Source organism: Triticum urartu, chromosome 7A (genome assembly GCF_056163025.1).
Source record: "Triticum urartu cultivar PI428250 chromosome 7A, HENAU_Tu73, whole genome shotgun sequence".
In the NCBI taxonomy this organism is placed as follows: Eukaryota; Viridiplantae; Streptophyta; class Magnoliopsida; order Poales; family Poaceae; genus Triticum; species Triticum urartu.
This window is the reverse complement of record NC_141879.1, coordinates 150,766,500-150,776,285: the sequence shown is the minus strand read 5'-3', so window position 1 is coordinate 150,776,285 and position 9,786 is coordinate 150,766,500. Positions and strand designations below refer to the sequence as shown.

Sequence of the window (9,786 nt, the reverse complement as noted above, 5' to 3'; positions counted from 1 at the left end):
CGTACCTTCCATCCTGCAGCGAGCAACAACCACCGTGTTCTTCTTGACGCGGTCCGTGTTAGCGAAAACACTTGTTAATTGCTCCGCCAAATTACCCGAGAACGACCGTACGCAGAGTACTTATTAGGATGACTGCGTCAGTAGTAGTATGGTTTTTCCTGCAAGGTTGATTGGGCCAGGACATTTTGCTCGTCGGTAGCTTTCTTTTGGACGCGGCCCGGGTGGAGGGAGGAGGAGGCGACCGGGAAGCGGTCCAAGTCCAAAAGGAAAGGGGCTGCGCGCGCGCGTGGGTGTGCAGCGTGCTTACCTCAGCGGGCCGGGGAATCGGGCCCACTCCGGGCCACGTAGGCCGCTGAACCGGTCCGGCCCCACCAACTCCTCCCTCGAGCTGCCTCCGCGCCCACGCTTTTTAACCGGTGGCCTCCTTCCTTTTCATTCCCCGCCACGCCGCACCACCGACCTCGTCCCTCCCGCTCGGCCTCTCCGCTCTCCGCCCATCGACGACGCACGGGAGACGAGGCGGCGGCCGGTGGGAGGAGCGGGGCGGCGAGATGTGGGTCTTCTACCTGATAGCGCTGCCGCTGACGGTGGGGATGGTGGCGGCCACGCTGCGCTACTTCGCCGGCCCCGCCGTGCCGCTCCACGTCCTCGCCACCGTCGGCTACGCCTGGCTCTGCTCCCTCTCCTTCGTCATCCTCGTCCCCACCGACATCTACACGGTGCGATCCCGGCGCCGCCTCCTCTATCTCGGTTTGCTTGCTTGCTTGCTGCTCCTCGCTCGGTGTCGCTGTGCGATTGCTACTGTAGTTGGTAATTGACATTCCGGCGAATCGAGAAACTAGGTTGTTCCTGCCCGTGCGTGCGGATTCGGCATCATCAACTGCCGGTCTGGGAAGTGGCATGGAATTGGGTACTGTGGTGCGCTGTAGAACAGAGATTTTTTATGAGCCGCCAGCGTTCGTGAATCGTGAGTCCATTCATGGCGTGTTGGCGTAGAAGTGAGAATGCGGGGTGTCGCGGTTCGTCGGCGTGTTTGTGATGTTTGTGCTGAAACTTGCAAGCGTGAAATGGGGTTTCACATCCGTAACGCTGTGGATTAAGGAGTTTGCCCTGGTCCTCCAACTTCAGATATTTACCCCCAAAAAATTCGTCGTTACAGTTGGTATATATGTATATTTTTTAGAACAGGTACGGATTTATTCTTGATAGAATTGTAATGTGAAGGCAGGCAAAATGCCGTACTGTTGTTACATTGTACTCATACATGGTTACTGATGTAGACTCTTCTATTCTACTATTGTTCTGTGTTCTGATCTCCTATTCCATTACCTGACTACAGACAATTACCGGCAACCAAAAGGGTGACGTCGGATTCTTTTGGAGCTGGTCTTATTGGAGCTCGTTTGTCCTAGCATGGTATGCTACTGATCACAATAACTTGTGTTGACTCGTGCGCTAACTGGCTAATGATGAGGTGAAAACTTTTTCGAGAAAATGATGAGGTGAAAACTTGAAGTGTCCTTTTCATGACATGTAAGGTCTGAAACTGCTGCCTTGGTTTTCAATTGCCGAATCGGTCAATGGCACATATGCTTAGCCTTCTTGAGCGCACGCTTCTTCGTTGGTTTGTGTAGTTTAATGATTTGACCAAACATTTCGGTCAACTTAACTATATTACATCCTTATCTGAACATGACTGCATATTATATTGACTGTTGGACATCCCTTAACTTCTTTTGGAGCTGGTCTCAATGGAGTATTATCGTAGGCAGCATGACAAAATCCTGTCATTCTTTTTGTTGATGTTGCTCTTTTTCTCCTTAATTTGCGCGATTCCGATTATAGGTACTTACCTCATCTGCCTAATTGCACAATGTTTTTCGGGTGGAGCCCCTTTTTCTTGCAGAACTCTCTTTCCAGTAGTTATGTTGTTTTTCTAAATACAACACTAATTCTCATGTCAAATTATGTTCATCTGAACAGGGCTATCATTCCTACCATTAAAGGCTATGAGGATGCTGGAGATTTCACAGTTAAAGAAAGGCTGAAAACCAGTATCCGAGCGAACTTGCTCTATTATGAAATTGTGGGATCTATCGGCTTTTTTGGAATAGTTTTGATTATAATCATGCATCATGATTGGTATGTACTCATTTTTCGTGTCTCAACTGCGCTTACATATTGTACGACCCATCTAATATCTGTGTGTAGTTCAGACATATGTGAGATTTTTGATTTGAGCTGTTTGGGTCTGCTCTAGTGGAACAAATAGGAACTGTATTATAACTTCTTCAGTCTGAACTTTATCCAGTTTGAACTATTTCAATTCTTCTCACCAATTGTTTTCATGTCTTCATTCCAATTTGTGATCATCGGAGAATAGGTTCAACTTTTTCTTCGCTGAAAGAATGCTATTGTTTGCAGGGGTGGTGCTATCTTGGGCTTTGCTATGGCATGCTCAAATACCTTTGGACTAGTGACAGGTGCCTTTCTTCTTGGTTTTGGCTTGAGCGAAATTCCAAAGGATATATGGAGAAATGCTGATTGGACTCGCCGTCAAAAAATTCTCTCTCACATGGTTGCAAAGATGACTGTAAAACTTGATAATGCTCGCCAAGAATATTGCAACACAATCACTGTATGTACTTCTCTGGGTTCTTAAACTGTCATCTCATGATTATTGCATTCTTCTTAAGGCATGTTCCTTTCCTTGTCTAAGGTTGTTCAAGCCACATCAAAACAAATGTCCAAGCGTGACCCACTAAGGCCTTTTATGGATATTATTGATAATATGCTAGCTCAAATGGTATGGATGCCCAGGTACCGCTATAAATTGATATTTACATATTTTAATTATTCATAATAACTCACAAGCTCAAATCTATTTCTTCAGCTGAGAGATGACCCACTGTTCAAGCTTTCTGGTGGAAACAAACTAGCAGAAAATGATATGGATTATGATACTGACGAGAAAACGATGGCTGCACTTCGACGTCGACTTAGGATAGCTCATGAGGAGTACTGTAGGTGTAAAAGGTACAATATGCTAAACTAGCACATCTTAGTATCTTTTAGTGTGCATTTATGATTAAATTCTTGCAAACAACTCCTAAAGTTCGAAAATAAAATTCACACCCTTGTACAATTTTGTTGCGCTCATTTTCTGTACAATTCCAGACCATATTTTTGCTGCTCTTAATTGTAACTATTTAACCGTACTTGATTGTTTGCAGCAAATATACGACTTCTGTCATGGAAGCCCTTGAACTGGAAGACACAGTGACAAATTATGAGCAACATGATGCAGACGGATGGTACGTATTGACTTCTTACTTTACAGATAAATGGTTGTGTCAAACTGTCAGTTTGTGCATAAATTTGATTGTTAATGTCTTGATACAACTTCTGAGAAATCTTTGAAATATTTTGATTTATGTTTTGCTCTGTTCAACCATATACTGTGGTAACCTATGTCGGGGAGATATGTTGTAGTATTTACACCGCCGCTAAATAGTCAGTTGAAGCGATTACTTGGTCCATCGAGGATGATAGTGGGTATTGCACTGTTGCATATTTGTGAAGCAGGTTTGGTTGGCTTTGTTATCATGTAGGAGAAAGCAGTAAATAACATAATAAACAAATACTGTTTTTTCTCGAACACGCACCCAATTGTGTGCCATTTTGTAGACATTCTTAAAATGTTAGTAAACTATACTTGTTAATATTACCCTCACCACAACAATCAGCATGCATTGCAAGCTGGTTATCAGCTATCTTCATGCCAAATCTTTGGGCCATCAGTTCGAAGCACTGATAACTTACTTTCTGTTTGTTCTTACAGGAAATATGTATCAGATTTAAGGGAAAGTCGATCAGGCACACTAGGATCCTTCCTTGACCATATAGGTATGTTCCTACAATCCAGATTTGGAATATCTTGTCATATCTCTTTACCAGCGTGCCAATTGAAAATGCCTTACATGAGCGAGAATTTTTGGCTCCCAAGTCCCATGGAGTTCGAAATTTCGCAAAATCAAAAACCAATTTTCTAAGTCTCATTTTCTTAAACAAGCACACACAGAGAGAGATGGATGTATAATTAATGTATGTAAATTTTCATAATGAAATACGTCTTGATGTGATCTACAAAAGAAAAATCATCAACTTCTTCAGTGAATAGTATATGTTGCTAGAAATTCATGACTTTGTTTTTATTTTTTTGTGCAGCTCACATCAAAACATATTTCATCATGAAACTTTGCAAACATGTAGTATACATCCCTATATACATGTGTAAGTTTTTTCATAATTATTGAAACATAAAATGATAATTTTTGAAATTTTCAAAATTCGGGCTATATGGCGCCCGAGCTCCATTTGTAATCTCCAACCTTCATAGGATCAGATAATTTCTGTTAGTCAAATGTTGAGCAAAATTGGAGACTAGACCCCACTTTGTCCTCTTAGCCAATCCTCAAAAATATGAACTACAGTATGAGTTGGAGCAATGTTAAAAGCCATGCAAAACAAGCTGAAGGGCAACCAAAAAAGAGGTGTTGAATATAATCTTCCTCCTGATAAAATAAATTACTACCAATCCAAGTTGCTGTTTATTATTATGACTACCCTACTCAAGTACCACAAGAATATTTAAATTTTCAGAGGGAGTTCAAATTTTCAAATTTGTTCGCGATGGAAGTGGAAGTGGGAATTGACTAGAGCCGCATACACAGATTGCACCAAGAAAATCCCACTAGCATGTAGATTCCGCATAATAAAGCTTGAACCGCTCACGCAAGTTAGCATAGGCCCAATACCAATGGATCTTTTACAGAGCTTTCCTACACACCAACAATTTTATGTTAATCTCCCTGGCCTGTCCTAAATTCATGGAACTGACTTGCGAACACCTTCACATTTTCAGAGTTCATTTGGCGCTGTATACTGTTAAACCGACTCCTGAAAGTTCTTTCTGTTCTCCTTGGTTGCATCTCAGCTGCCATATTGTTGGCTGAGGCCACTTTGCTGCCAACTGGTGTCCATTTGTCACTTTTTTCTGTTCTTATAAATGCTGCAGGAAAGCAAGAAATTTTAGTCCAGGTAAGAAATTAATTAATTTAAGTGTGTAGCATTGCCTTGTGTTTGAAGTAGAATCTGAAATATTTCCTCCAGCTTGCAGCCAACTTATGGGAAGTTTGTTATCTATGATCACCGATAATCACCACTTTATTTCTATTCTTATAGCTGTACATATACAGAAAAAAATCAATTCTGTAGAAGGTGCACTTGCCATTAATTTGGAAGAAAAAACACGCAATGACCACATTTAAAAAGTCTGTGGTGTAAACATACTTCTTTTGCAAGACTGTTTAGTCACATGCATATACCTTTACTTGCTTGTACATTCATCATGAAAGAAATGACCTTTGAAATACTAATTTTAACGCTTTGCCTGCTAATACCACTTAACAGGTTGTTGCATTTGCTCCACTGATGTACATGTGCATTTGCACATATTATCCGCTCTTTAGGATAGGGATGATGGTGGTCTATTCACTGACTCCAGGACAAACTAGCTCTGTCAGCCTGCTTATGATCTGCTCGTAAGTCTTCCGGTTTCCTACTATTTGATGTTTCAAGGGCGTCAATCCAACCTTTTTTGCACGCTGTCCTGAGTTTTGCATCAAATGTGTTTTTTCAGAATGGTTGCAAGATACGCACCTGCTATTTCTTACAACTTTCTGAACCTCGTTCATCTTGGTGGTGATGTTAGAACTACTTTTGAGAAGGTAATAGTTTTTGATATGCTCCTTTTCTGCATTGCTTGTTACCACTCTTTTGTACTCCTCCTCATGAATTTGTAGATTTTAAGCAATCCTCCTCATGAATAGGTTTTGTCGATATGTAGGGAATACAAAAGCAGCGATAGTCTTCTATTGTTTTCCATTTTGTTGGAGAAAAAGGGAATTCTAACCAAGAAAGTTACAGGGACATGCAGCTGTTTCTGACAAATTCCACCTATGGCACAAATCTGAGCTCAGTACAAATGAGTAGCACAAAAAAAAATCACCTGCTATAGCGCAAATCATACCCAGACTTTCCATTCAACAGTACTCCCATAGTTCCATTAGCTTTCATTCTACTACAAAATTTGCTCATGGGAAGAAAAAAGAGGATTGGCTACTGTTTACCTTAATAATGTGCAGCAAGTAGTTCTGATATTCTTGTGTCTAGGTGATAACACAGTGTTGGTTCATTTTTGATGCAAAAGTTCAGCTGCTTCCTATTCTACATGCTTACTGTTTACCTGCTAGATAAGCCCTAGTTAACTGCTGGATAAATAATCTCTTGTGCTATTATGCAGAGGATGGGGAGCATTGATGATGCAGTTCCTTTCTTTGGGAGAAACTTCAACAGAATATATCCACTCATTATGGTTGTTTATACTATACTGGTCGCGGGCAATTTCTTCGGCTATCTGTTCGAAATATTTGGAAGCTGGAAAAGGTTCAAATTCTGGACCGAGGAAGAAGAGGATACAAACGGATTTGATCCATCTGGAGTGATGATTCTGCAGAAAGGTAAGTCGCTGCTCATGTATCTTGACGGATATCTTTTCTTTCACTCCACAGTCCACACATGCTTGGTTTTTTTTTTTGTCATACCGCTTGATCTTACACGATTTCAGTACGGTATTCCTTCTGCAAATAATTTTTAACTGAACTGGTAGCAACAAATATATGTTTTTTTTCGAGAAGGGGAGCAGCATAAATAATCTGGTGTTTCCCGTTTGACTGGTCGAACCTTTAATCAATCATTTTTTCTCAGTCAAGCCTGTTGCTGCTCAGTCACTAGCTTAGCTTTTCCTATCAGATGGTATTGCCTGCCTGAATATGATGTGTTTCATCTGCAGAAAGATCTTGGATCGAGCAAGCGCGCAAACTCGGCGAGCAGGTCACTCCATTGGCAAGAAACTTCAGTTCCGTTAGCGAAGACGTTGAATCTGGAACCATGCTACAGGTGTGAATTTTTTTCTCTGGGCGTCTGCTTGTCCACCATGATTGTTAATTCTTAGGGTGCCTGGAGACCTCACTCTCATTTCATACTTCTATCTATCTGTTCTCCACAGGGTGTAGAAAAGTTGGTGGTGATAAAAGCAGCTCCACATTCTCCCAAAAGGGAAGGAGGAGCCCAGTCAAAATATGGTGTCAACGCTGACCACAAATACTCCTCCATCACAGAACAGCCCAGCAGTCAAAAGTCAGTTAAACAAGTGAAAGAGGAAACCCGTTCCACTTCCACCTCTGTTCTGCTCGAAGCAGGGGACTCTGAAAACCCATCTCCTCCTGTTAGTGTGGTGCCAGATTTATCAGCTGGAACCGCGTCGAGATGGGCTTCGATGAAGGCGGGGTTTCGGAGCTTCAAATCGAGCATGAGTGCCAAGAGGCTGCTTCCTTCGAGCCTGTCGCGCACGAGCTCGTCGACGTCGGACTCGCTGGACGAGATCTTCCGGGGGTTGAAACGTCACTCGAGCAACCCACGGGCGGATGTGGAGTACCTTGACGAGGATGACAGCGCCCTCGAAACGGATCGAGCGATTCGATGATCGATGAGGTGGTTTGACATGTCCAAAGTTTTTCCTTTTTTTTTTTGGAACTGTGACATGTCCAAAGTTAGAGTATGAAAGGGAGGTACAGAATGTATAGTCCCTCGGAAATGGTATAGAAGGTATAGAAAAACCTAGGTACGGTATAGGATCCCCGAAGAGAAAACGAAGGGGTAGAATGTGTACATAGGTCACAAATTCGCGTCAAATGGCGAAGGATGTAAACATCAAATTGAAACCAGTTCTGTGATGGTCCCAAAATGGCGAAGGCTCGTCCCTGGTGTTCAAGAAAACAGGTCAGTTGCAAACACTTTTGATGTTTCGGAGCTCTACTAGGTGCTCATCTTTTATTTCTTTCTTTTTTTGCGAAAAGGTGTTCATCGTTTTTGCTTCCTATTTGCCTGCCTCTGAAGCAAAACCAACACGCTTATTCCAACAAAACTGTACAATGTTGACAGGCTCAGCTGTCAGATGCAACCTACGGAGCTAGTGAATCTCGCCAGCACGACAAGGAAACATCCACCAGTTCGATGGCGACGGGGAAACGAACAAACAAACGAACAACGCGATCGAGTCGAACGCAAGCTCTTTCATTGGAGACCGATGATCTGTGCTGTACAAAAATGGACGAGCCATTAGGCTGTCCTTCATTCCATCCACCAAGACTAGTACTCTTCCAACAACCGCGCACCAAACCCGAAAGAAACAGCGAGAAAGACGCCGGATTAGACGAGCAGAGCAGGTGATCCATCCATCCATCCATCCGGCCACGTAGGCTCCGCTCCGGAACAGCACAGCACACGACCCAGAACCAGAAACCAACCAACCAACCGAGCAAATGTCGCTCAACCGACTGGCCGCGCGGCCTCCTGCTCGCCGGAGGTTCAGAACAGCGACGCCGCCCGCTTGTGCGGCGGCGCGGCGGCGGCGCCCTTCTTCACGGACGCCACCGAGCAGCCGTCCCTCCTGTACCAGCTCGCCTGCTGCAGCCGGGTCCAGAAGTTGCCCCTCTTCGCCGGCTTCTTCTCCTCGGCTGGCGCAGTCCCAACCTCCTTCTTGCCGTGGTGACCGCCCGCGGCCGCCTCCGGCACGTCCTGCCGCATCAGCATCCCCAGCCTCGCCCGGCGCGCCTCGCGGCAGGGCGGCGCCGTCTGGGCCGACGCGACGCTCGCCGCCCCGGACGAGGACGCCGACGACGGCTCGGAGGCGGCGGCAGACGCGGCGGCGGAGAGGCGCGAGAGGCGGTCGCTGAGGCAGAAGGGGCAGACGCCGGCCGCGTGCCGGTGGCTCGGGTGCCTCCTGCACCGCGCCGCGTCCGCCTCCTTGGACTTGCCCGCCGCGGCCATGGCGATCCCGTCTAGCTCGGAGGATGCCGGCTGGCTGGAAGACTAACGGTGGCCGTGTGCGCGTGCGCGTGCGCGTGCGCGTGGTGGTGGCGATGGGATGCGGGCGTGTGCGTCGTCCTATTTATTGGCCGTTCTGGCAGCGGGGCGGGGAGCTTCGCGGGTGGTGCCGGGGAGTTGGCCGCGTCGGGCGCCGTACGGTGCCTGGGGGGCGTGGCCGATCGGATGGTGGGGTGAGTGTGAGGCGCGTGTGTGTGATTGGTGGCATGGGCATTTGCCGGATGATTGGCCCCGTTGAGTGCGGCAGTCGGCTGCGGTCAAGAGCTCTTTTTTTTCTCTTTGCAGTCAATAGTTTTTTTTTTTGCGGGGGACAGTCAGGAGCTGTTTAGCCGTAAAAGATCTTGCAAAGTGTTTGTGCTGTTGAGTGGAGGCGTAATGAACAAACTACAACATGATGGCTGAGGAATCAGGAGCATTATCGGCAGGAGATGGCTCCTCCTCCCCCCTCCCCTCCCCGCCGTCCGCTCCCTTGCCCGCAGCGCCGCCCGCCCCCCTGCTGGCGGCCTTCGCTTCCCACTCGCCACGGTACGTCGACCTGGCTCATGCGTCTCTGCGCCTCTTCCTGGGCCTTGGTGACGAGGTCAATCTCGCCCACCTTACACGCCTGCCCGCCTCCTGCTTTGAACCTTCAGATCACCTTCTTTGTCTCGCCATCTCCTCCCCTAAGCTCTGGTTCGATGAACTGTTCGCCGGAGCTCTTCTCCAGGCCTTCATTGGAGGGGCTGCGTGCTGCTTCAACGTGCGCTATCTTCAAGACCAGACCTTCCTCTTCTCAGT

The 9,786-nt window shown here is 46.0% G+C and overlaps 2 protein-coding genes across 3 annotated transcripts; one reads left to right on the top strand and one right to left on the bottom strand.

Moving 5' to 3' along the window:
- The first annotated feature begins 428 nt into the window (after nt 1-428).
- On the top strand, nt 429-8,197 carry LOC125522870 (uncharacterized). Of its 2 annotated transcripts, XM_048687918.2 has the most exons (15): nt 429-719; nt 1,340-1,416; nt 1,984-2,142; nt 2,425-2,638; nt 2,720-2,806; nt 2,894-3,036; nt 3,234-3,314; nt 3,842-3,906; nt 4,925-5,100; nt 5,473-5,603; nt 5,702-5,789; nt 6,365-6,581; nt 6,914-7,020; nt 7,130-7,902; nt 8,065-8,197. In XM_048687918.2, exons 1-14 carry the CDS (start codon nt 552-554, stop codon nt 7,604-7,606), a joined length of 2,190 nt encoding a protein of 729 aa, XP_048543875.1. In that variant the 5' UTR covers nt 429-551; the 3' UTR covers nt 7,607-7,902; nt 8,065-8,197. The 2 variants fall into 2 exon arrangements, with proteins under 2 accessions (XP_048543875.1, XP_087390752.1); XM_087534626.1 differs by lacking the exons at nt 429-719; nt 1,340-1,416 and adding an exon at nt 1,426-1,845.
- LOC125522871 (uncharacterized) lies at nt 8,178-9,186 on the bottom strand. The gene has a single exon (XM_048687919.2). The coding sequence runs from the start codon at nt 8,950-8,952 to the stop codon at nt 8,491-8,493; it is 462 nt and encodes a 153-aa protein (XP_048543876.1). The 5' UTR covers nt 8,953-9,186; the 3' UTR covers nt 8,178-8,490.
- Between the last annotated feature and the right edge of the window lie 600 nt (nt 9,187-9,786).

Coding starts and splice junctions, on each gene's coding strand:
- LOC125522870 (XM_048687918.2), top strand. CDS start 552: ATGTGGGTCTTCTACCTGATAGCGCTGCCGCTGACGGTGGGGATGGTG. Junction 5,101..5,472: donor AGCAAGAAATTTTAGTCCAG/GTAAGAAATTAA, acceptor ACCACTTAACAG/GTTGTTGCATTTGCTCCACT. Junction 5,604..5,701: donor AGCCTGCTTATGATCTGCTC/GTAAGTCTTCCG, acceptor GTGTTTTTTCAG/AATGGTTGCAAGATACGCAC.
- LOC125522871 (XM_048687919.2), bottom strand. CDS start 8,952: ATGGCCGCGGCGGGCAAGTCCAAGGAGGCGGACGCGGCGCGGTGCAGG.